The sequence below is a fragment of the Trachurus trachurus genome (assembly GCF_905171665.1).
Source record: "Trachurus trachurus genome assembly, chromosome: 17".
NCBI lineage: Eukaryota > Metazoa > Chordata > Actinopteri > Carangiformes > Carangidae > Trachurus > Trachurus trachurus.
In genome coordinates, this window is record NC_139900.1 from 31,736,328 (window position 1) to 31,761,709 (window position 25,382).

General features: G+C 38.2%; 1 protein-coding gene across 1 annotated transcript; it reads right to left on the minus strand.

The window, feature by feature from the left end:
- Positions 1-2,905: 2,905 nt before the first annotated feature.
- Positions 2,906-24,288, minus strand: st18 (ST18 C2H2C-type zinc finger transcription factor). The gene is made up of 21 exons (XM_083992214.1): positions 24,185-24,288; positions 21,629-21,680; positions 20,779-20,809; positions 20,349-20,536; positions 16,045-16,755; positions 15,185-15,319; positions 14,212-14,302; positions 14,024-14,116; positions 13,253-13,461; positions 12,732-12,931; positions 10,555-10,800; positions 9,332-9,441; positions 8,672-8,734; positions 8,291-8,359; positions 7,899-7,961; positions 7,302-7,382; positions 5,689-5,910; positions 5,431-5,519; positions 5,226-5,329; positions 4,982-5,128; positions 2,906-4,821 (listed from the first exon to the last, which is right to left on the minus strand). The coding sequence occupies exons 2-21, from the start codon at positions 21,678-21,680 to the stop codon at positions 4,681-4,683; spliced, it is 3,045 nt and encodes a 1,014-aa protein (XP_083848340.1). The 5' UTR covers positions 24,185-24,288; the 3' UTR covers positions 2,906-4,680.
- Between the last annotated feature and the right edge of the window lie 1,094 nt (positions 24,289-25,382).

The window sequence follows — 25,382 nt, forward strand, 5'->3', positions numbered from 1 at the left end:
AGCAGCAGACAGGTCTGGGTCAGTCTGATTTCACTAAACCAGGTTTTTGTCGTCCTGCAGCTCACACACAGCCACAGTATCAGGCCTCACTTCACCTCATCTTTTGCTATGACCTTAGATGACTTACATGTTCATGGGGTGAAGATTTTGTTTGCTAAATATGAAAAAATCTTTGTCCTGTTTATTGAGTTGTTTTAGAGACACAGTTGTTTACAAAACTGATGTTCTGTATTTTAACTCATATTTAACACAGATTAAATCATTTCTTTGTTTTCTCCAACCCAAACTTTTTCTACTGAATGCTCAGAGTGAGCAGCTGCCCAAGTGTCTGGTAGAAAAAGTAAGTTTATCAATCCATCAACATCATATCAGGATGTGCTGATTTTCACTTTGTGGCTAAGCTTCCTTTTTTTGTGGTGTTAGGTGCTGTTCTGCTGCACATTGTCATCTGAGGTGAAGCATTTGTTTACTTCCTCAGAGGGTGGCTTTAATTGTCTTAACACTGAGAGGTATTGAGCCCTCCTCACATGAACACAAACTATTAAAAGCGCAAAATACACAAGGATGTAGAGTGTTTAATTTGGGTTCATTCAAGTCTCTCTGGTAATTGAATACCTACTCAGAGAGGATCATTAGTCATGTCACTCATGGCCTGAAGAGGCCTGACTAATGATTCAAACAAGATCAGCATCTCCAAGTCTGACCTGCTTTTAGCATCATGATTAGTATGTGACACATGAAACCAGGGCCAGAGCCAGGATCTTAGACCTGCAGAGGTCGGGAGTCTCACACCCACTGAGAAAGTTTTAGCCAGCCACAAAAAAAATTATTATTCATTGAATTGTTCAGTTTTAGGTAAACAAAAAAATGGCTCTATCTTCCTACGCGATAGTCTGTGTTCTAAAGTCATTTATGTTGGAGAAAGAGTTTATTTCCTTTAGATTATTAATTATATATATTTTTTGGAGGGGAAAAGTCAAATTTAAACATAGTTAATCTAAAACTATCACAGCTTTGAAAACATATCACATATAGCTCTTCCTCAGATCATTATACCACTGAATACTGAGGAAGGAGTCCTCGCATTGGGCTGTCATAAAAGCACATACAGCAAAAAAAATAACACTAGATCATGTAAACACAGGATCCTTAGGTCACACATGCTTGCTATGTTTTTCCTCGAAACCAAACAATTTCATGCCAACTGCTTAATGAGATGAATATAAAACTGACAGTTTACCTAAGCAGGGTTAGCTGAAGTCATATCCCAGCATGAATGTTGTGTATGTGTGTGTGTGGCCATCAAGTACTATACTTTCTTGATCGTCCACGTTGTACATACACACAGCGTGTACATTATAGGAAGACAGGGTCGTATGTCACGTGACAGGAAATGTGTTTGTGGTGCCCTGAGCGGCCTCTTGTGCTGAAGGATGTGTTGTTACTACACTATTTGAACTGCAGTTTAGTTTCGCTGCATGATGATGATACTGTATGTGTAAATAAACTATATGTGTAAACATGTACTTCCGTAACTTGCACCATAATCTATGATACACTGTGAGGCTGCAACTACCAGTTATTTTTAATAATTGTTCAAAATTGATTTCTCAAATGATCAAATTTAGGGTCCAAGGTGACATCTTTAGACAACGTGTTTTATTTAAGTGCCTTAAATCTCTGACAATGATAGGCCCAGGAAAAACATGTTTATTAAGGAGGTTGGTCGATTATTGGTTTAATTTCTAATTCATTTAACAATGTGTTTGAGGACAAAAGCATAAGAGGAGAGTTTAAACCATGGTATTGGTAATCTTCTAGGTTTGTTTGTTTGTTTGTTTGTTTGTTTTCTGAAAAGCTTGATAGCAGGTTGGTTTTTAGTAGATAAGAGAGAATACCATGTGACATGGGCTGTTTCATTTCACAAAACTTCATTTTTGTTTGTTGGATATCACCGCTTTTACAGCAATCTAATTTAAAAACTGAGACAGAAGTGGAGCAATAAGTTGATGAACTGATTAGACAAATGGCAGAAACTATTTTTAATGTTTTAATGAAAAATATTTGGAGTTAATATTTATCAGTAACTGATGCTAGCTTCTGAGAGGTGAGGATTTGCTGCTGTTGTTCAACATGTAACAGGTAAACTAATCATTGTTGGGCTTTGGACTGTTCACACATCACAATGGGCTTTTATAGACCACATGATCAATGAACTTATTCATAAAATATTTGCAGCCTTAAACTGAGTGCACTATTTTTTTTTTTTTTTTAATTTAGGCTATTTTAAGTCATTTAGGGGGAATTGTTCGTTTTTGTGAATGGGGATGACATATAGCAAATGTATGAAGCTGGACTTCCATTGTATCTATGTCTTTATTTTACTTTGTCAACCCATATAATATTAAACATTATGCATGTGAACACACTGACCACTCCCTGTTGTTTTAGATGTAGTACCTCACATTCACCACTAGGTGGTGCTAATGCCTAAGGAAAGCAGCACTACCTTTGACTTCTGAGGTAACTGGGTTCATGTTTGACTGACGGGGGACTTGAGCTTTGAGAAACCACAAAACCATTTGAAAAGTTTATTTCTACCATACACAAACTGTACAACACAGCGCATATCTGTTTATTATGAAATAGTAAAAGTAATAGGAAGTTTCAATTTACAAACTACTTCAACTGAAAAAAGCATTACATTTTAATGTAAAAGAAAAGAAATACAATACAATTTCATATCATACTAATATCGGTCCACAAAAAAGCATTTCACATTACAAAACATCAAATACTAACAGGGAAAAATAAATATTATTCACAAAACTTCCTGAGCAAACGATGTGTGGTATAGGAATTAAATATACGAAATTATAAATAAAGGATTGTTAGGTTTAAAGAATGTGATTCAATTTTTTTTAAAAGATTAAAATTCTTTAAAATGTATTGAGTATTTGGATAAAATAGGGTCTTATTTTTTTCTGTAATTTGGCTCTTTTGCTGTTACATTTGTTTCTTCGCAATGTCCTAGGCTACATGTCTTTGACTTCTTTTTGCAGAAATGAAAAATGTATTGCTCAAATGAATTACTGTTACTTATTTATTTTCTCTTTCTTTTCTTGGGATTAGCCTCATGTTAAATTGAGACATGTATAGTTTGGTTATAAGACTACAGTGTCCCATTTCTCTCTTTTTGTTGAAGTCAAGGGCAGTGTGGTGGAATCTAAAAATACAAAATAATCAAAATATAAAAGTGCAATTGATGCAAACAAACAACTGATTAGGCAACAACTATCATTTGTCTATGTTTTCATTTCTTTTTTTCTTTTCCTTTTTTTTTGTATTTTTTTGTTTGTTTTGCATTTAATGATCAAAACGGAAATGCGAGTTGTAGTGGTAGTCAGCTCGGTTTTTAAATAGCTACTATTCAAATCTGCCCCAAGCGTTACAAGAATATTCAAACTGTAAGACTGGTTGAAATGTTAAGGCTTGTAAAGCAGTGTAAGATAGAACAGAAGAAGATGTTTTTTGTTGTTGTAATACACTCCTTTCTTTCTCCCCTCTCCATGCTAGCAAAAGTTTAAATAAACACCAGACTTTTCGATCTCAGTCATGATATTTCAAAACCTGACTCTGAGATTACAGCTACTGAGACAACGGTATTTAAACAGTCATCAGGAACATTTTCCTCCTATGAAAATAATTGTACTGTATAATAAATTAGACACCATCCACATAATACTGTCCTACCACAAAACATAGTACTTGTATATTTTTATGGATTCATATACATTTAGGCACATACTATATGCACACTCCAAAGTGTGTGCACAGAAGGCAGTTTAATATCTATATTTTAAAAAAGAAAGACATCTTGACAAAGTGGATTCTTGATTTTTGTTGCACTCTTCTTGTGGCACACTATGCAAAGCAGAGTTGGACATTCAGTTCACCGAGTGATGTTGCATTTTTTTCTTTTTTTTTGCTCAGTGTCACCTCCTGGTTGCATTCAACTGTTATTGGTTAAGAAGAAAAAGGTACAGTACAGTTGCATTGCATTTTTTTGATCTCAGTGTTCACTATGTCTTACCATACATTCAGTTTCCAATAAAGAAAGCAAAAGCAATGCTTAAAAATATCGATGCTTAATCGTTTTAGTAAGTTTTTACTTTGAAGGGAGATCCAACTTATGGTCTAATAATAATAATATAAGTTTTTCAACACTAGATGGCAAAAGTATGCCATGAAATTGGAATGTGCTTCTATGTAATTTACAATGTGCAGAAAGTCAAACAGATTTCTCAGATATTAAGCATTTACAATTCCAGAAATAAATAAAAATCAAGGAAATAAATACACTGATGAACAAATATAATAATAAATAGCAATAATATAAGAATGACATGAACACATACAGATTAAAATCAAGCAAACCATACAAAATAATTAAGTGCAAGAGGGGTAAAAATCTCACCAGGATAAACATATCAAGTGAATGCAGAAACAGCAAAAGCATTACAAGTCCGGCTGGTAATTTTCTCAGTGCAGTGTATTTACCGGGAAATGCCAAACACATTTCCAAAAGCCTTGTCTTATACATGCAGCCAAGCCAGCACTCTTCAGTAAAATAGAGCTATCTAGTGCCATTATCCCAAGTCAAAGAAACCTCTTGGTAGCTTAAACATGGATGCCCTTAATAGCCTGTTTGATATTATCCAAGAGGGCCTTGCACTCTGGAGAGTATTCATGCTCCGAGTTGTTGTACATATCAGTTAATGTGTTCACATAGGCTTCAAAATTATGCTCACTGATGGGTCCCTGCAACAAAAACATGTGGAACTATTAGTGAAAGCAGCACAGAAGAAATGGCAATATATATACTGTATATATATATATATATTTATAGAAAATGACATCTTTCCAGGACAGGTTATATATAATAAGTTGTGGTGGGGTCTGTGGTCAAGGCTTACTGTACCATTTGAGGCAGCTGAATGTCTGTTAGACTGTTAATGAGAGCTTGGCTAAGGCAAGCAAGCTCCTTCAGAAGGCTGTCGTTGTGCTGTTCGATCATCTTGTTCTCCTCTTCAATTGTCTTCAGGTTACATTCCATAGACGAGATCTGCTTTCGGGTACAAAGGAAAAAAAAAATCATCAAATTCAGCGAGCAAAGATCTCCAGCTGGTGTCCATAAAAACCAACTCGTGAGAGTAAATATTTACCTGGGTTTGGAGTTGCATCATATCTGCTTCTATCTTCATATTGGATTCATTCAATTCCTTTATTTCATGATCCAAATGTTGAATATCTTCTTTGTTTTCAACGCCTGAGTTAAAACAGATCTCTTTTATTATGTTCAAACGATAAATACTGATACTTTTTTTTGTAAGCATTGCTACACCACACAGCATGTCAAGAGTAGCTTACCACTGCTGGCCTTCAGTTTGATAGTCATCATCTCCTCTTCAGAGTGTTTTTTCTTGATGCCCTGTGCGTTCAGTGGGCAACCCGACAAGCTAGTTCAGCAGGTCACAAATGACAATGTTAGGAGCGAGAACATCCTCAAACTTAAACATCTACAGATACTGTGAATGGGAGTGCAAACGGTGCCCATTGTACAGTAAGAATGCAACATGTCGACCAGCAGTATTGTTTAGAGATAAAATGGAGGACAGGCGACCTCACCTTCTGTGAGTGGCAAACACATTATTGGCATGTCCAAGGCCGTTGCAGCCAGGCAAGGGACAATGGGGTAGTTCCTGTTTATTGGCCTTCCAAGCAAAGGGCAGCCCATTGATGGACGACTCCTTCTGTCTTTTGGCAGCAAGTGGACAACTGCCTGCACTGCGGTGGGATGTGTATTTTCCCGATATATGGCCCTGTCCGTCACATCCAATAACTGGACACCTACCAGAGAAACAAACAAAGAGTCGCACACGTTCTGAACCTGCACATACCATGGTCCCACATGGGGGAAAAAACAAAGAAATTAGCATCTCTATGCTCCGGACAAAACAGAGACGTTCAAGTGCACGTAAATAACAACTACTTCATTGTTAAACTGCAATTGGGAAAAAAAGAGCGAAAACTAAATCATTCTGTGGTATAATTAAAAAAAAACTCCCTTTCAATAACTAGACCGGAAGATTTGTTAACCATTAAGTTGATTAATCCAGTCAAATGCTGATTAAAAATGAAGTCGCCAAAACTAGAGATGGAATCAAATAATCGCATTAACTATAAGTTACTAATCCACCCAAACTTGAGTGAGAACGAGTGCTGTGTTCGGTGCATACATTTCGAGGTGACTGATATTTGTGCTTGAAAAACATAAGCACAACTCGCACTGAATATCATTAAGAGTTTGTCGGTTGTATTTCCAGGCCTGTTTTCTGCAGGTCAGTAATGGAGTGACATGAATTACAGATAATTGTCATGTATCCCCTCATGCGAAAGAATGTAATTTGAAGGTGGCTAACCCTTCCCTTATTGATAAAGGTGAAAGGTCACCTGAGATGATACAAATGGCACACATGCTGTAGAGTGCTGCTGCAAAAAGCCTGTTTCAGCATTTTGTTGCTCAACAGCACAGCAGCACTTAGAGGACAAAACAACACCAGTGCCATTACTTGCATCTACCACAGGTAGGTAGCTTGATGCAAGGCACCAGGACAATGGAGGCATGCCATATGGCCTACTATTTACAATAATCTAGGGACATTTGCTACCCTCCCCCTGTCTCTCCCTGTCTCTCTTAATGTGTATGAGATCTATTCCAGTATAATTCCTAAGCTCATGCCCTTGCATTAGTAATTAAAAAGAAAAAATCAGTGTCCAGATGTATAAGTAAACAAGGGCTCATATATCTGACTTTGGATTTAACCTGCAAATCAATTACATTATTTTTTTTTCAATAACACTTTCACAGACAACAGTGATTAAGCCGCAAATGAGTGCAGTGCCATCGGAGCAAGCAATTCAGCATTTTCTTAGTATACTATAATTATAAGGAAAGCACTCAGTGAAGAGTGATAAGCCAGATATTCCATTCAGAAAATATGAAAAATACAAACCCTGGGAAAAAAAAAATCCCTCAAAAACATGCTGCTAATCCTTGGAAAATAATTCACTAATGTTCTGACAAGAGAAGTATTATTTTTCTTTGTTTAACTTAATGGCCTCCAGGTATAATGCCCTGGGTACAAAAGCATGACGCATTTCAACAATGTTTTCTTGTTTTATTTTTGAAACAAAAAAACATGACAGCATGGGATGAGAAAAAAAACAACAACTCTTACTTAAGCTCTTGCTCATCTTTGTCATCCTTGTTTGGTGTGAGCTTCAAACCTCCCTTTCTGGCACGTGGACATCCTGACAAGCTGGAAACGGTTGGAAACAGTATGGGTTAACTTGAAGGGAAACTATAAACTGAATTAAGAGTGAAAACAAAGGCTAAAGGCGAATTAGCAGCTACGAAGAATGTGGAGCTTCAATTACCCTCATTTAATTAAGCAAATCTAAATTTATATATAATTCAATGTTTCCATAGTGAAAAGTTGTACTCTATGGGCATTTATCTACTCTAGCTCAGTATTTACTTATTATATAAGTTGGACCTGGTGTTAGCACATAGCAGCCTGACGTAAACTTGGACTAAAACCGCACTGATATGTGAAATAGAATATGAAACAGACAGCCTTCAAACTGCATGTAATTTGGATGATAAAATAATAAATAAATGCATAGATGAAAGGCAGCCAACAAAATCAGTAAAAACAAGAACTCAAAAAGTGCAGCATGTTTGCAGTATAAAGTGAGACTTTCACCATCTGTTTGAATGTCATGCATCTGACAAATGTATTTCATGCTCAGTTGCGATGATTTTTCTCTGCTACCTTCTGTGCGAAGCATAGTTCCCAGTCACGTGTCCAGATCCATCACAACCAGGTGTTGGGCACCTGCAGGTTGGGAGACACAGAGACCAGGTGCTTTTTACAGCAAAAGACTGAGAGTAGAGAGCAGTGAATTCAGACTGATATGTAGAGATGTGGTGCAAATAGCATACAACTTCATGTGGAGCAGATAGAGACTGTGCCTAACGTGAAGCAGCAAGGAAAAAAGAAGAGAAGAGAAGAAAGGAAAGGAAAGACAGGAAAGGAAAATGAAAGGAAAGGAAAAGGGAAAAGGAAAGTGTTGACCTGAGCTGATCTCCACTACGGCAAAAACAAACTGTCTAGTTTAATGTGTAAAATCCTTTTGCAACAATAACAGTTTTCAAAACACATACTTTAGTTCCTGAGAGTTGGCTGCCATCAGTGATTTGAGTGTTTTGTCAGCCAGAGGACATCCAGACACACTGAAGAGGATAAAGAGCTAACAGTCATTTTAATGCACTCTTTGATCACAGCTGAATTAAATAATCTTAATACAATGTCTCAACGCATATTTATACAAAATTGTTTGAAAACACAATTCCACTTCCTCCTCATAAATAAAAATCTTTTTCCTGTCACCAATACGGGGGAAGAAATGACATAAAAATCTATCCATACGAGCCGTGGGACTAGTTTTCAACTGTAAAAATAAACATTATTAAACAATAAGCACAGGTTCCCTTGTCTGTATATGCGTTGGCTGCGTCTAATGAGAGTGTAATTAATTACAGTACCTCCGATGTGAAGCATAATTCCCCGTCACATGGCCACTGCCGTCACAGCCTGGGGTCGGACAGCTGCAGGGGAACACAAAGCATTTAATACACAGATTACTCTATTTCCCACAGACTCCGCAAAGCTCCAACTGAATCTTTCTTTCACATTGAGAACCTTTTTTTTTTCATGTGCATTAAAGAAGTTAGTACAGCGGGAAGTTTAGTAGAAAATTATTATTTTATTGCTCAACATTCAGTTTAAAAATGTCTCTGAATGTCGGAGGGGGGTGCTGTGCTGTGGAAACTAGAGGGTCCTACTTTTCTCGTGGTGTGATTCTCAAGAGGAGACCCAGCAGAGCATGCACTCTAACTACAAGAGTCAAGAGTTGTAAGCTTGTACAGGACATACAGGGAGACAACTCACTTTTAAATAGATACATTTCTTCTCCACATGAACCTGCAGACATACCAGTTACAGTCATAGATGTAACACAGTGAGTTTCATATGTGTGTTTTGACTCACTTATATCAATCTGTCCTACTTAAACAAAGGTACAGTTTGGAGTTACACTTTTTATTATTGAAACTGACCATCTGCCAACTCAGCGGGAGGCCCACATTATGCACGGCTGGCTGAATAGAGATGCCTCGAGAGTTTCGGTCTTTAACGTGACATACCTCAAAAGCTCTTTCTTTGAATCTCGTAATAGCAGCTTGGTTTTGGGGCTCATCATGCTGCCGTCTCCTTGATAGTGCTGGTCCTCCAAGGAGACCTGATCGTAATCCTCCTGCGGAGAAAGAAAAGATAAAAACATGGCCTTAGCTGTCCAAAATATTGAACCTGAACACAATGTGCAATGACCTAAAAGTGAATAATTAATGAAAAATCCAGTATAATACTCTTAAAACACAAGCCCTCAGGGTTAGAGTGCAAGGAGAAGAGATTATGCTTAAGGATACTTAAACTGTAGTAAACCATACATCCATTTAAAGTCATACTTAATCCAGATAGTATTTATGATGTATGGCCATGACGTATGGATTTCCTTTTCCTTTTTTTTTTACACAGACTAGACTGGTGCATGCAGTCACCAGATGTTGTGTATGATTTAAGAAGCAGGTCAAATGTGACAACTCCTGATATCAACTACAAATGAATACCACCTGTGAAGTAATGAAAAGAAAACCCTTTGAAGTCCAGATTAAGCTTCACTGAGGCCCCTGGGCAAGAGTGATATGTGGAGACTAGATTAGCACTATAGTCCTCAGTGTACTGTATATTTACTACATGATCTAGATGCACAGATCTGACTGCACAGAGCTTTGTTATACGAGAATTGTTATTATAACGTTCTTTGTTATAGAGATTGCCTACAAATTACAACATCTGTATTTCATATCAAACTTCTCTAATCTGAGTCAAGTGCCTCTAAACCACATTTCACACCATAACAATTTTTCAAATGGTAACACCTCATTACAATTCATTAGATCCGTAAAAATCACTATCAGGTTTCCTGGGAAGAAGTCAGACAACTATTATAAAATAGAGTTCTGAGATTTAGGTGAGTTCAGTTTAGTTTGATGTGTTGAGTTTATCAAGCAGAAGTATATTTGTAGGGCAATCTGAATTATCACAATAGAAAAAATGGTTTCAACGTTTCAGAAAATATAATGTAATAATAATATCCTCAGTATTTATAAACTCCTCTGAAAACCAGTCTGTCAATGTGTTTATTTGTACTTTACTGCACTGAAATGTCTCAGTTTGGTGACTCCAGAGAGCCTCAAATCAAGTTCTCCCCATCCATCTCTAAACATTTCTCATGTTTTTAATGCAAATCTTACATTTTTAGATGCCATGACATTACAGGTGTCAGTTGTCAGTGTTTTCTTTTTACCTCGTTGTCCTGTAAGAGATGTGCTTTGCTGAAGTTGACCGGGATGGGGCTCTCCCAGCTGTCTCTCTCAGACAGCGGCTGGTAGAAGGCGGGGCTGATGAGCACACTCCCGCCTTTGGCCACAGCGGACTCGGGGGGAGAGATCGGGTCGTCTGAAGGTGCCTTCGTCTGGGCTTTCACATTCTCCTTACATTTCTTCATGCTTAAGTCCAATGTGCCATTTTCATCCACTTCTATAAGCATGTCCTGAAGGGAATAAGTTCAATTCTTACATAAAGTAACACGTATGATAACATGTTGTGGAAGAGCACCGTAAATAAAGTAATATCATAGCTGTGAGTGCTAACATATGAAAACAAGTGACTCAGAGGATAAAAATAGAAAAGATATTTTCTAATTACTCTTGAAGGAATGTAAATAAAACACCATGATGCCTCATTATGTGACAGCAGCAATATGGTAAACTTAAATCCAGCAACACTTCACTGTAAACGTGAAAAAATACTTTAGAGTTCAGAGCACACAAATAATACGTACAGTGGTTATCTCACACTAGACAAAGTACCAAACTAAGCCAGCGTTAATTCTGCTGAACACAAAAAAAAATAATCACTGGTGTGTAGTTTTTCAGTGACAGCTGTGTCATCTGTTTTCTAGGACACACAACCAAGATGGCAGCTGGGGGTTTGGTGGGGGTGGGGGCTGGTTTTAGGTCATCATTATTATAGCAAAAATTAAAAAGCTTAATGTGGCATAAGTTTCCCCACTGACAGATGTGTTTGTCGTTTTTGCGCTGAAACGCAGTAGCATGATGACTTATGGCTGTTTTATGGTATTAAAAGTTTTACCTCATTAAATGCTGAAATCCTTTTCCATAAATGGAACCAATTATTCAACGCATATGTTTCATTAAAGCCTATACATCATTATTTTTCGTAACAGAGGGGAGCCTTTCAAATTAATTAAAGGGGATAATTTTCATGAACGTTGGATGTGGCTGTCCACTTTAATTATTCAGCCATTTGATGTGTGTGTACCGAATCAAAATAACACCAGTGTAAAACTATGGGACCGGCGAGACTTTTTGTGATTTACTTTGATTTTTATTTGTTTTTAGCTCTGACTAAAAACTAAGACTAAGGATTTTTTTTCTGTTTTGTTTTATTAATTAATTATTGATGTAATTGAAGCTGTTTTGTACTGTTAAGCACGTAAAATCAGCTTGCTTTCACGCTTTGAAGGCCAGCTTTTGGGTGCTTTTTTTGTGTGTGATATTTCAACGTGTAATATACATATGCAGATAAGTTAAAGCATCCAACACCATATAACACTCTAAATATGGCCCCTTATTTCAGACTTGAAAGCTGTTCTTTATTTTGTACGTCCCTCCAAGACAACTAAGCTGTAAATGAGAACAGATGATTAACTTGCTAACACTGTTTTATTCATTCAGTGGGCTGGTACCTGGTACAGGGCCACATTCTCAGCTCAACAAGCTGGGAGACAAGGATCTGTGCTGTGTAGGTGTGGAAACCTTGAATCATCTACAGTACAGTGTGCACGTATGTAACCCACAGAATGTGATCAATATTAATCACGGAGAGTTTGGAAAAAGTTGAACACAATGCCGGGTTGCAGATAAAGACAGCTGAAGAGATTTTGGATCTGTGCACATTTCCAAGAAGAGTTTGGATTTTGTGTGTGAATTAAACTTTTCAGATGTTAACTCCTTTAGCTGATTGGCTTAATCCATTAAAATGCTCTTAAAGACTATCTGGTGTAGACACACAGCCTATGCTGGATCATATAACTAAGCAAAATATCCTCTGCCATCTGCAGCGGGCAAGATGCATTTTCAGACAACAGTTCAGGGTTTTTACATGCCAGCTGATGTCAAAACTAAATACAATACCACATGTTTTACAAAAAAAATAGACAAGTATTCGTAATTGGAAAGGAAGGCTGATTGTATTTCTTCTTTTGATGTGATTACACAAATTTTCATTTGTGTACATTAAAGCTTTATGAAGTGGAAACCTCCTTGTTTTTCTGCCACCAGAGTGCCAAGCTCCCTTTGCCAAAATCTGTCTTTTGATGTCTTCCCTTTTTATACACAAATCAGAGTTCCTTTAAAATGACCACATTAAATACCTTTCCAAGTGGTCTAATTTGATTACCTTTGTGGAGGTTGCCAAGGGCCGGCCGGCGACAGCCTCCATGTTCTTCCGGTAGCGAGTGGAGAGGTTAAGGATGGCGGCGGTCGCTGCTGTGGCTTGGAGACCATCCTCTTTTTTGAATTGACTCGGCGGGCTGTGCTGACCAGGGGTGGGCAGGCGGCCACCTGGAGCACCAAGGAAGCCAGGATACTGCTGAGGTGCTAAAAAACAAATAATTAGCAAATAAGTTTGTCACTTTGACACCAGGTGTTCCGCCTAAACTTAATAAGAACGCAGGTTGTAAGTTGATTTTTGATGATTTTAATGACAAACCCCTGAGATAAAAAAAAAAATGCAGACAACTCCCAAGCCAAAACAGCCTCTGATATACGATGAATATGGCAAAAAATATATATATATAATTCAGCAGCTGAAACAACATGTAAATGCATAAAACATATGGCAAAAAATGCAACATTCACTCGTTACTGTAGATAAAAAATTACTTTTTTCTTTGGTTAAATAAAATATGTAAAGCTTACAGTCAGGGAAATGTGACATTTCCTGGTCCTGGTTGGTTCCCATCAGAGGCTGTTTGCCGAAGACCTGTGCATCAAAGCTGGCGTAATCAAAGCGGATTCTGCTGTACTTGTCCATGTCTTTTGTGAGGCTCGTTTGCAAGGCTGCTACTGGATGAGAGAGCCTGTAGTTCAGCTGGTTCAGCTCAAACTTCTTTATCAAGCCGATGGCTCTGCAAGGAGGAAAATGAAAAGAGAGGGGGAAAAAAAGCTCAGTTTTATTGTGTAAAACTTGTGGAATAAGACACTACACAAGTTCATATTAAGCAGTTAAGTGTAGACATTGTTTTAAACCATCAAGGGACGCCAGTGCTTTTGCACATAGAGTCTGGGATCTGATGTGTGTTGTAGATCCACAGCCAGGTTGCCAGACTAATTAATATAGTAGGAGTGGGCACCCTGCCCATGATATATCCACGGGGAACAAAGAGTTCTGCTCTTTTATCATCTCTAATAGAAAAGAACTCACAGGACCAGCAACCATTGCTTATGTCTGCTTGGAAAGCTGAAAATAGACTGTGTGTTCTGCTGGGATCACTGAATAAAAATATCCCACACCCTCTCCTCAACAATAATAGTGTTTATCACTTTTTTGCATAACCTCAGTTAGGCTTTTACAACTTCAGTCCACTACAGAGCTGAACATGGATTTCTGGGTGCTTGATGCAATTATTTTTCTGCACATGTGACCACACTGAGAGCAGTGAAAATCCCGAGCGTTATCTGGCATTATACCTCGGTGAGCGGTCAGGTGTTTGTCTGCATTTCAGGCTGTCGTCCTGAGGTTTGGAGACTTTCACTGCAGCAGCGATGGGGCAGCCTGAGAGACTGGTTGGGGAGGAAATCAAACACATTAGCCTAATACTGTAACTCATCTATGAACAGGGTACAGATTTTCTAATGGCTTTCTGCCGTGGATGTACCTCCGGTGGGTGCTACGGTTGCTGTTGACATGGCCTCTTCCTGTGCACCCGGGTGTAGGGCACTTGAGGACGTTCTCATGCATGGCCAGGACTGAGGGGAGACGAGATAAGCTTGGTAAGAGAAACATGTCCAGAAATATTTCAATGTGTGAGATAATGCAGAACAGAGCAGGAAAGATTATAAGATGGTGAAAAAATATATATATTTACTGGGTATTTTTGTAAATAAACCAAATTCATTTTCATACATTAAACATTGGTTTATGTAACTGGCTGCTACATTAGAGCCTATAGAGAAAAGATCCTACAGAGACAGAAATAGGAGAAAAAAAGCAAAAGGCTCTCTCATTGTGAGGAATGCTGTAATGTCGCTGAAATGTAAATAGCTTAGTGCAAAGAGGAGCGTAACAAGACAGCTGATTATATTCTTCAAAACAAACGCGTCGTTAAAGGTCCGCTCTGTATCCTTAGAAACTTCTTTTCTGTACATATTCTCCAATTAGTTTGTTGGAGTTGTCTATTTATTTTTGAATACTGCGTTAGCTAGCCCTTTGATTTGCAAATACTGCCTCCAGTCTAAGAGCACACGCTTTTTTGAAAAAGTTAATTACTTTTTCTGTTCCTTTTGTAACATTACTGTTTAATGTTGAATGTTTGTTGAGTTATATTGAAATGACTTAACAATCGCCAATGTGGGGGGAAAAAAAAAAAGAATTCAATATTCACACATTACAACGCATTATGAGAAAGAGAGAGGGAGAAAAAAAATCCTTTAAGTTTATTTGAAAAGTTTCATGCACATCTTTGAATTGAACTAAACATATAAGCAGGTCTTTCTTGTCTTTGGACTTGTGCTAAGAGGATTTCAATTACTGCGGCTGATTTTAAATCCTGAAACCGTTTTTGGCAGTTTTTATGGGTAGAAATCATCAATTATACCGAATGTATACATACAACTGCTGGTTCAACTTACTCTCAGGAGGAACTCGGACTTTATGAGGACAACCAGACAAACTCCTATGATGTGGGTACAGGCCGGTCACATGACCAGTGCCGTCGCAGCCAGGAGTGGGACACTTTATATCCTTTTTATCTGTGCGTGGAGAATCTGTGGACACAGAAAAAACAAGATTTCACAATGAAAAAAAACCAAAAACAATACAACCACTGTGCTGATGCCATGACGTGCTAAATCTCCTCTCCTATCTAAGAAATGTGGACATAAATGAAACATACACATAATGCACTTGTCCTTTATTGTACATAGGTCAACAGATTGAAATATCATGCAAGGCCACACACTTTTTTTCACAAAACGCATCTATTAATCTGTCATTTTAGTTAAGGCTGCAGTTCAACACAGAGCATTCACTTCTTAATGCCCATCCATCGAAAGATTACATCTAGGATTACACATTTAGCCGCAGTCATTTGAAGAATCAGAGGGAAACATGAGAGGCACTTTAGGAGGATTTAAGACTTATGGTCATGGTTAAATATCCAGTTGATTCCTATCAAAATCCAATATTCTGAGTAGTAGCAATTCCATCAGAAAATTTTGTTCTTCTTTATTTTAGTCTGTTTATTTATTACTTCACTTGTTGCCAAAATGTTTTTAGTATTTAAGAGGATTTCCTCCCTCTGATCCCTCCCCACCACCGTGCGTATGCTTCTTTTATTCCTTTTAATGTTTTTTTTTTCTTTTTTTGAGCACCCAATCATTGAAAATCACAAGTGGCCAATCTGATTTACACCGAATGAAGGTGCATCTGTTTGTTCTCAAACTGATCACTATTTTTTTTTTCTTAAGACTTGCACACTCTGTATTGTTACCTTTTCCACCATGATAGTTGAGTCTGGGGTCCATGTCCATCATCCTGTGCTGCCTCCTCTCATTGGTCATCTGCTCCATGAGGAACCGGTCCATTTCCCTGTAAGCGTGGTGTAGGACTTGCCTTTGCTCTGTCTGCAAAGCTATGGCCTGCTCCAACAGACTGAAGTTAACCCTCCCTCGGTTCATTTCAAGGCCCCTCTCGTGGAGGCCCAGGGCCCAGCCGTCAAGCCTAGGTGGCCTCTCCACCTCCGTCTCCCCCTCGCTGTCCTCCTCTGCAGGCGGAGGCCTGTATCTTAAAGACTCGGCCTGAAAAATACTCACTCTACCCACTTGACTACCTAACTCTGACTGAGGCTCTTCTTTAACATGGCCGTTCCTGCCTGAAAGGTCTTCAGAGGCTCTGGAGGGACTGCGGCTCAGGCCGTTCACCTTGGCAGACAGAGACAGAGGCTCCCACTCAGCTTCCCTCATGTCTCTGTATGGACTCTGCGGCGAGGATGTAGCGCTCATCCTCTCTTGACTTTGGTCTTCTTCATTATTAAGCAGCTCCTCTTCATCTTCATCCATCAGAGGTTCAGACGTGTCCGGCTCACGCTGTGGAGAGTCATCAGATGTCACTTCCGACCATCCAAGCGAATCGTTGGACTTGGCTGCTGCATCGTGGCAGCCATTTCTGTTGGCCACGCCGTTGATTGTATTTAAGTTTCCATCTAAAACAACAAGAAAACACATATTATTCTCTGTGTTTTCAAGTGTCTTAAGGCCACATACAGTATGTTCTCTTTCTGACCATTCACTTACACACAGGATAAGAACGGTATGTCCTTGGTAATCTTCTACAAATCCTTTCAAGGTTTTAAATTTTGCATTACTTCTCAATGAATAATATCTTCAGAAAAACATGTTTTTATTACCATCTAGAGGATTTATATGAACACATGTTACAATGGAAATAATAATAATGAGGTTGCAAGATTTCCAAGCAAGTATATTTGAGAAAACATAGTATATGACCCTTCTCTCTGCTAGTTTAACATGAAAGCAGGAGATGAAGAACACAATTGTTTTCTTCTTCCTTTAAGTCTCCAATTGGAGAAACAACCCAAAATAGATTTAGGACAAGATTATGGGGGGATTTACAGTGTGTTGGACAGTGAACATCAGCTTTTAATTAATGATGTGTATTTTTAAGTGCAAGCTAAGCAGCAACATGTTGTCATCTGCACACACACAAGAAAAAATGATTTTAAAAAACACATAATTGTTGTTTCTAAGGACGGGAACAAGGAAAGTGAAGAGGATTCCTGAAAACACAGATGGCAGAAACCACAAACACGGAGATAAAAGAGAGGAATTTCTGTGAGCTGCTGCTGTCTGTGTGGCAGGACTTGGTTTAGGAGAAGCCAGCCAACCTCAGTCAAAAAATTGACAATAATTTTGTTGGATAAAAGTGTTAAAGGCACAGCAGCCACCAGCTACAGCAGGACTGAGAGGCCTGCCTAGTGAACGTGACACAAGGTAAATGCACAAATACAAGTGAGATTAGTTCTGGTTAGATTTCTTTAAAAAAAAAAATCATAATAAAAATCAAACTGTAGAAAAAGAAATGAAAAAGTATTAATTCAATTGAAATGCAATTATTGCATTGTTATCCCTTTAATTACAACAGGCTGTTTTTTTTAAACTTGTAATGATACCTGTGTATTATACCTGTCGGCCATGGTGAGGTAAAACATTTGTGGCTAACAACACATCTAATTATCTGAGAGTAAACAGACATTTAATTTCATTAAAGAGTTTTAAAAGCTTTTGCAATAATACAGCTTTTCTCATAGAAAATAAATTCTAGTAATTTTAGGTTAAGTCTTTTTTTTAAATGCTAGTGAGTGTAATAAGATATTATATATGATATATGTAGTGCTATTAATGCAGATTAATACAATTTATATGTGTTTCTTCTTGCAAATTTACACTCATTTTGTATAATCTCTTTTCTCCAGCTTATTTTGCTGAGTGCTCTCAATAATTTAATTAGCATTGACCTCTGGTCCGCCATCTTTTAGAATAAATCCAGAAATCCCGGTCACATGTGCAGAAAGCCACAAGACTGAGTGAAGCCTTACGCACGTCTGCTCAGTGGAGCAGACAAAGAGGGTTAGCTTTATCTTTCAAAATGCATCTGAAACAACACTTTATTAACACCACTGCTAATATTAAGTCATGGTCAGTGATTAACAATGGAAAGCTGTCATCTGGATTGATTCAACAAAATCTCCTTTGATCCTCCAAAACCAGGCAAACTTATGCTCGATTAAGGCTCTTTGGACTGTGAAGGTTTTTACTTTCAGCAGGCTGGACTGTATATCCTCTTAAGTGGCCAGACATCAGAAACCAAACCAAAAGAGAGGTTGAGGAGATAGATAGAGATGGATTGTTAGAATCAGATCACACAGTGCTGAGGATGATACAGATATAGGCATTATCAGACAGCCACCACAAAAACTTAATCCTCACTAAATGAGCTTTAGAAATGACAGAAATGATCAAGCACTAATAAAAAAAGGTAACTGCTTGTGTGATGTATTAGTTTGCGGTGGAATTTGACATGTCTGGTTACATGTGTGTTGTACTCGGGCGACATTACAATGTGTTACGATGTGTTCCTTGTTGTGAAAAATATTTGAAAAGAGGCATCTAAAGACAAACCCTGTTGAATGAGAAATTAAAGCCAGTTACACGTATTTACATTTATGAGGCAAGTAACAAGGGTTTTGTTTTTCATCCAGATGGACTCCCTGGCCTGACACAGCCGCATACAGTCAGACAAGCACACAGACATATATACACACACAGACAAAGACACACACATAAGTGCAGTAAAAAAAAAAAAAAAAAAGGAAAGAGATGGAGGAAAAAAACTTGGATCCCTCCAGTGGTTTGTGTGTTGGAACAGGTGAACAGTTTGTACTCCAGAATAGCCATTACCAGCACTCTGCAGCAGGGCTGCAGTTGGCTAGAGTTGAACACAGTGTGGCTCGACCAAACGAGAGGCTTATTTTTCTCCCTTTTTGTTAAAATGCAGATATGACTAGCTTCCCACTGCAGAAATTCTTCCTGCCTCCAGTCCACTTTTTTAAAAAAACAACATTTTCTTTGTTTTCCTACAGAAAATAGACCCTAAATCTGATCACAACAAAATATGCTCTGAATATGTTTATCACTATCTGTATTCATTTGACACCTCTATACACTTTGTTTTTGTTATCTGGCCAGATTTTTTGTTTTTTGTTTTAAAGCAACAGTCCACTGAACATCAGGTTCAAATAGGGAAAAATATACAGCAGTCAATCAATGTGTGATGATAAAAAGAAAATGTATCTAGAATTCACAGCAACAAAAGGAAAAACTGTTGATACACAGTGAATTACTTAGATAATTGTAATGTAATATGAACCCAGGAAACAAATAAATTCCATTTCCAATGAATCCACACAATTCAGTGAGCTACTCTCCTGGTCCATTTAACTACACACATGTGTACTATAATGAGCTGTAGACATTATGCCTAATTATGTATTAGACTGTGTTAGAGGGCCTAACAAAAGCTTTTGAAAGGGACAATTACGTTTGTTGCTTAGTTACATCGTTAAAAATATACCAAATCAGTGCAGATTATAGTGGGCGAGAATGCACATGTACACCACGAGCATTGTTGCCAAAATGCACAAAATTCAATTCATTAGGAAAAAAGAAAACATTTTCGCGCCTGAAAAGGACAGTGGTATAAGTGAAAATAAACACTTTTTAACTGTTGTTGATTAAATTCTCCTTTTGTTGAGTAAAAATCTTTGTTGAAATAAATCGAAAACAAAACATCAAAACACATCAGCCTCTTAATGTTGACGACTCGTTTGATTTTCACAAAAGGCAACTTGGAGGAAGTTTAATTTGAAAATCAAAGTGAACTGGTGCACACCGCCATTCAGTTGTTCATTCTATGGATTCAATGGGTTTGGACTGGCTATTCAAAAAGGACAGATGAGGGGTCTGAAATCTGGCCTCATCAAGAGAGGCTAAAGCCACGCCAAAAATATCATGGCAGATCAGCTGTCAAAACTTCAATTTGTGGACGTGAGACACAACTAATGTGGACCCAGCAGTGTAGTCTTTCACTTCCACTGCACAATGACTGCGGCTGCTGGCTGATGGCAGAGGGAGGGAAATATGAATGCAACAGATGGGATTTTAAAATTCAGCGTCAATTGTTCATCAAAACAGACAAAACAACAGGACATCTGTTTACCTGCTGGAGTGTCAATGTTCCTCAGCTCTTCTTTGTCCTGTGGCGGTGCCAGGTCCTCGCTCTCCTCTTCACATGCCTCGCTGGGGCTGTAGTGGCGGGGCTTCATCAGCAGGGACTTTCTCTTGTTGACGGGGGCGCCCTGCACCCCTTCCTGAGCACTCCTCTTCCTCGCCATGGACCCATATGGGCTGAAGGGACGAGGGGGGAAGGAACAAAAAAGCACAGCAGGGTCAACAGAGTCTTCTGCTGGTTCCTTTCAAAGGTCCAGCTACTAAAATTTCAGACTTTTTTTTTTTTTTTTAATAATACATCATCAAGTGAGAACCCTAACAAAGAATCACATGTTTGATCTGGGAAGAGAATACTTCCCATCTGGCTTAAAGATGAAAAAGGTGAGAAAATTCAAAGTGTTCACATCATAAACTCGTACCTGTGCGTCTCAGTGATGCAGTCGGCCAGCCCTGTGAAATAAAGGCCAAGAAAGAACAGATAGAAAAAGTCATGTTTACATTTCCACTACAGCAGTGGAGCATCTGTCGACATATTCTTCATCAAAGGTTCAAGGCGACTCACTACTTTTGGGGAATAGCTAATAAAATTTTACGACGCTCTGTAAATATTTGTTTTGTAGATACTGTTTTAGGGATGACACCACGAGGACGACTACTGCTTCACGCAGCCTTTCACCATAGATTTTATTCTCTTTTACAATGCCATCGGGTATAATCAGCATAAGGATGGAGAAGTGGTCTCTTCATTGATCTGAAAAGCTTTTCATTCAGTCTGGCTCGTTCTCTGGGAGACAACACTGGCTCATCCTTTGACAGCAACGACAACATGATCTAAAAGGGTAAATCAATTTTCCCAGAGGCCTGCGTCAATCTCATTCACAAGTTCTACCCATACTCCCATGAAGCACGACCAATAATAACACTTTTCATGAATTTCCCCAGATGTAGTAATAGCTTCGATGTGAGCAGGCAGGCCTCAGAGGCCCCGAACACTTGCATAATGACATATCCAGTCTAGAGGTTTTCAATCACACAATATATACACACTCCTTAACTAATTTGAGCCAGTGTTCCAATTTAATGAAGTTATTCCCCTCTGAATAATGAAATGGCAGTGCAGTGCTCTTCAGAGCGGTAAGATAATACATAAAATTGACAGTTATAAAGTTGGATTGTTGAACTGATACCCCTAACCCATGACGATAAGTGGAATGTGTGTGTGTGTGCATGTGTGTGTGGTTAAAAGCTCAAACTAAAAGCTGTACTCACCTGTGCTACTGTTACATGTTTTCAGGGTTTGCTCCTCACCTTCAGAATCCATCTGTAAATAAAACACTAGATGTAAAGACGAGACAGTAGGTGACAGATTGTAATGTGTTGCCCGTTTTCATTAATTTCTTTTATTTAAAAAAGAGGTAAACAGGTTCAGATACTTCTATTAGTATTGTTGATTTTTGTCAGTCACCCAGAGCCAGTGAGGCTTAAAATCAATTTGTGTACACAAAGAGCACCTAAAACACCAGTAATATGCAAACACATGAAGTGTAATGTCAGGGGAGGAAAGTTTCAAAGGTGAGTAAAAATGTAATGACACTAAATAATGACATTAAAGCACGGACAGCACCTCACTGTGTGTGTTTAGACAAAAATAGTTGCTAAAATCCATCCACTCTCGCTGGCTGTTGCTTGTGGGTCCCAAATAAAACCTATTAAACATAATTATTCCAGGCTGATGGTGGCGTATAGTGGTCACAGGCCAGTGAAATCTGTGAGTCATAGGATATGCTGTTACTTTTCCCTGGTAATGGGAAACATGACTCCTCTCTCTCGTTTGCTGTTGTGATTGAAGGCACTGACCTGTCATACATTTATAATAGGGGAGCAGGTGTGGCAGTGATGGACCTTAATTTCCTTTAATAAACCTTTTATGTGCCACACTCTTAATGCCACGCCGGGCCCTCAGAGGTCCTGCTCATAATAGGTTCATTACTTTTGATTACTACAGCCTATTGAGACAAACAACTCCCAAACACTATAGATTACATTCTGTAAAAACGAATGTACCTCATTAGTTTGTAACACTTTTCCACACAGACGTGTTTCAACATTTTGTATAAATTTGTTGTTCAGAAGGCAAAATGTTGCTCTTACATGCTGCAATCTGTAACGTGGACATTAATCAAAGTTCAAACAATGTTATCAGTGAATCTAAATATCACCACTGAGTCACACATGTTTATTACCAAGCTGTTTTTTTCATGATTATTTACGTGACATTTTGGACATGCCATGTTACACTTTTTCATACTATGCTGAGTTTGTTATAGTTATAATTAGTGTAATAATAATAATAGATTGATAATTTAAGTTTAATTTAAAAAGATTCGATGTTCAGCCGTGTGACTGTTTAACCACTGAAGAACAACCAGTTTCAATGGGGCTTAGGTTGTATCATGTGTCTAGCCATGACTCCATTTTCTTCCTCATTACACTCTGTACACTATCCATATTCACACATTACAAAAGTATCACAGCATTTAAACCTTTTCTTATGTCAGCACTAACGTGCATGTGTATTTCTGACATAATAGTAACAAACATTGAGGAGTTTGAGTTTATATCTAATTCACATAACAACGTGGAACAAGACGAGGAAAGACTTGCTAGATGCTGCGGTGTGGAAACAGGTAGTCCTGGCATGGCAACAACATGGACAAACATGTGACGCTGAGTGTTTACAAAAGCAGAACAAATAGATACATTCAGGGTGAAACAGGAGATGTTGTTTAACACTCTCTGCATGATCTAGCTGAAGACTTACATATATAATTTACTTTTCTATTACTATTGTATGACAGCTCTTTCTGGCAGTGTATCATGCATTTTTCAGACACTGTTGTATGTCATGAATTTGATCATGGATATTTGAATGAACACACTTTACTCGAACACCACACATTTAGCAATTACTCACAGTAGCCTATATAAACATTCAATCAATTATTATGAAATGAAATGTGTCCTAATATGATAAGTTTTAATTTCTGACATTTACTTTACATTAAAAATATTTTAAATATCTATTTACAAAGATACTACTATTTATGTAGGCTACTAATAATAGTTTCAGTATATGAATATGCTGCAACAATTGTATTAAATCTTGTGCAGTATTCAGTTTAAACACGGGAATAAGGCCAATGAGTTCAATGGTTAAGCTACACACAGTGGTGTTTTTGTAAGTTTTGCTGTTAAACATATTCACTTTGCGTCACTGCTGAGTATAAGGTTTTTAGATTTCACACTGTACTTTCTGGGACTGTCATTGATTTCCATTAATTTCAGTTTGAAAAACTTGAATGTAAAACAAACATTGCATATGTAAACCACTGCGTCTGCTTTTTGAAAAAAAAAAAGTAATCGACTGTCAAACCTCAGAAACATGTACTGTAATGAAAAAGTACAGAATAAACATCTTTCTGAAGTTTTCTCATTTTTTATAGGTACAAATCCAGACAACATGACATCTAAAGGCAACCATCACTATAGAAAAAGCAGACTCAGCAACACGTTTTTTTTAAGAGTACTATATTACAGTATCTGCCAACCTCCCACAGCTCTGCATAAGTCAAAACCAATCTCAGGTTGTGATCAGTGTGGTCAAAGGAGCTGTGACACTCCACCACTTAGTGTGCTACTTATCCAAAACACTGTTACACAATCACTGATCCCCAGGGAGGTTTTTTTTTTTGGTCCCTCACAAAAGTTATTTTTCCACCTTGTGTTCAGAATTAAAAGCTCCCATTCGTGTGTCAGCTTATTTACCTTTGACTGTAGTTTTCCAAGCGCTCTGTAGGATAAGATGCCAGATCCACACTGTCCACCCTGGTTGATGCTTTCACACTTCTTATCTCTCAGGAGGCGATCGTGTAATTCATTATCTATAACAGAATATACACCAGACACAAATACGTGTAAACTTATTCACTCATAAGCTTATTGGAAATCAAATATATGTCTCTAAACCAGCTTTCTGGAGCTTTTTAATTATCATATCTCCATATTCTGGGACGAGAATATGGAGTCAGAAAAAGGTGGAAAGAGCATATTAATACCTCACATGGAATACGGAGTACAATACAAATTGATTGCTTGACAGAGATCAAATTGCTTGCTTCTAATTAATACAAAACATCCAAGAGGGAAAACAAGGATGAACACAATGAGTACATTAAGCCTCTTCACTTCACAGATCTTATTATGGAATTATTTATTTCTGTTAGCTTTGAAAAAAAATAAAAATAAAAAAAAAACAGGAAGAAAAAAAACCCAACATCTTCTTAATTATAGCTCACAGAGCATTTCCCCGGAAAAAAAAACAAAACTGGGTGGAAAAAAAAGAGAGAGTGAGGGAGGGAGGGGTATTCACTCAGTTTCATTAGCATATGAAAAAAGACTCACTACTATTTGAGCTGGTTCGTCATCTGCTGAATCATATTTATGCACACCCCCCCCTTCCCCATAAACGCACATACACAAACCCCAAGTCCAACACAAATAATGCTTCTCAGAGGACTGTTTCCCTACGTCTAGGGCAGATTTCTCAGGGGGGAAAGGAGGCAGCCTGATGCTGAGGGTCCATGAGATTTTCTATGTGTTAATCTGGCTGCTAGGTGTCCTTGAGCCCAGCCCATTCCCCCCTAACCCCATCTGCCAGCATTCCCACCACAGAGGAGAGAATGGGCTGCGACTGGGGGTAGAAAAAGAGAGAGACCTTCCCAGTCCAGCAATCATGAATAACCATTGCATCGCACCATTATCAGAAAAGGGCTGGATCCAAGATGAGATGATGGAGGGGAAATATCTGTAAAACACCCCAACGCTCCTGACATTACTCTAACCACACTCTCGCATTTTGCTGAAAGTGATGCTATTATTATTATTTTCATATAATGCCTTATTAATACCGTGCAGCTGCTGTGGATATTCATCACTGACCTTGAGTCTTTGTGTCCCCTTGTTC

Coding starts and splice junctions, on each gene's coding strand:
- st18 (XM_083992214.1), bottom strand. CDS start 21,680: ATGGATTCTGAAGGTGAGGAGCAAACCCTGAAAACATGTAACAGTAGC. Junction 15,320..16,044: donor CAACTATCATGGTGGAAAAG/GTAACAATACAG, acceptor CTGTGTCCACAG/ATTCTCCACGCACAGATAAA. Junction 4,822..4,981: donor ACATTCAGCTGCCTCAAATG/GTACAGTAAGCC, acceptor TTTTTGTTGCAG/GGACCCATCAGTGAGCATAA.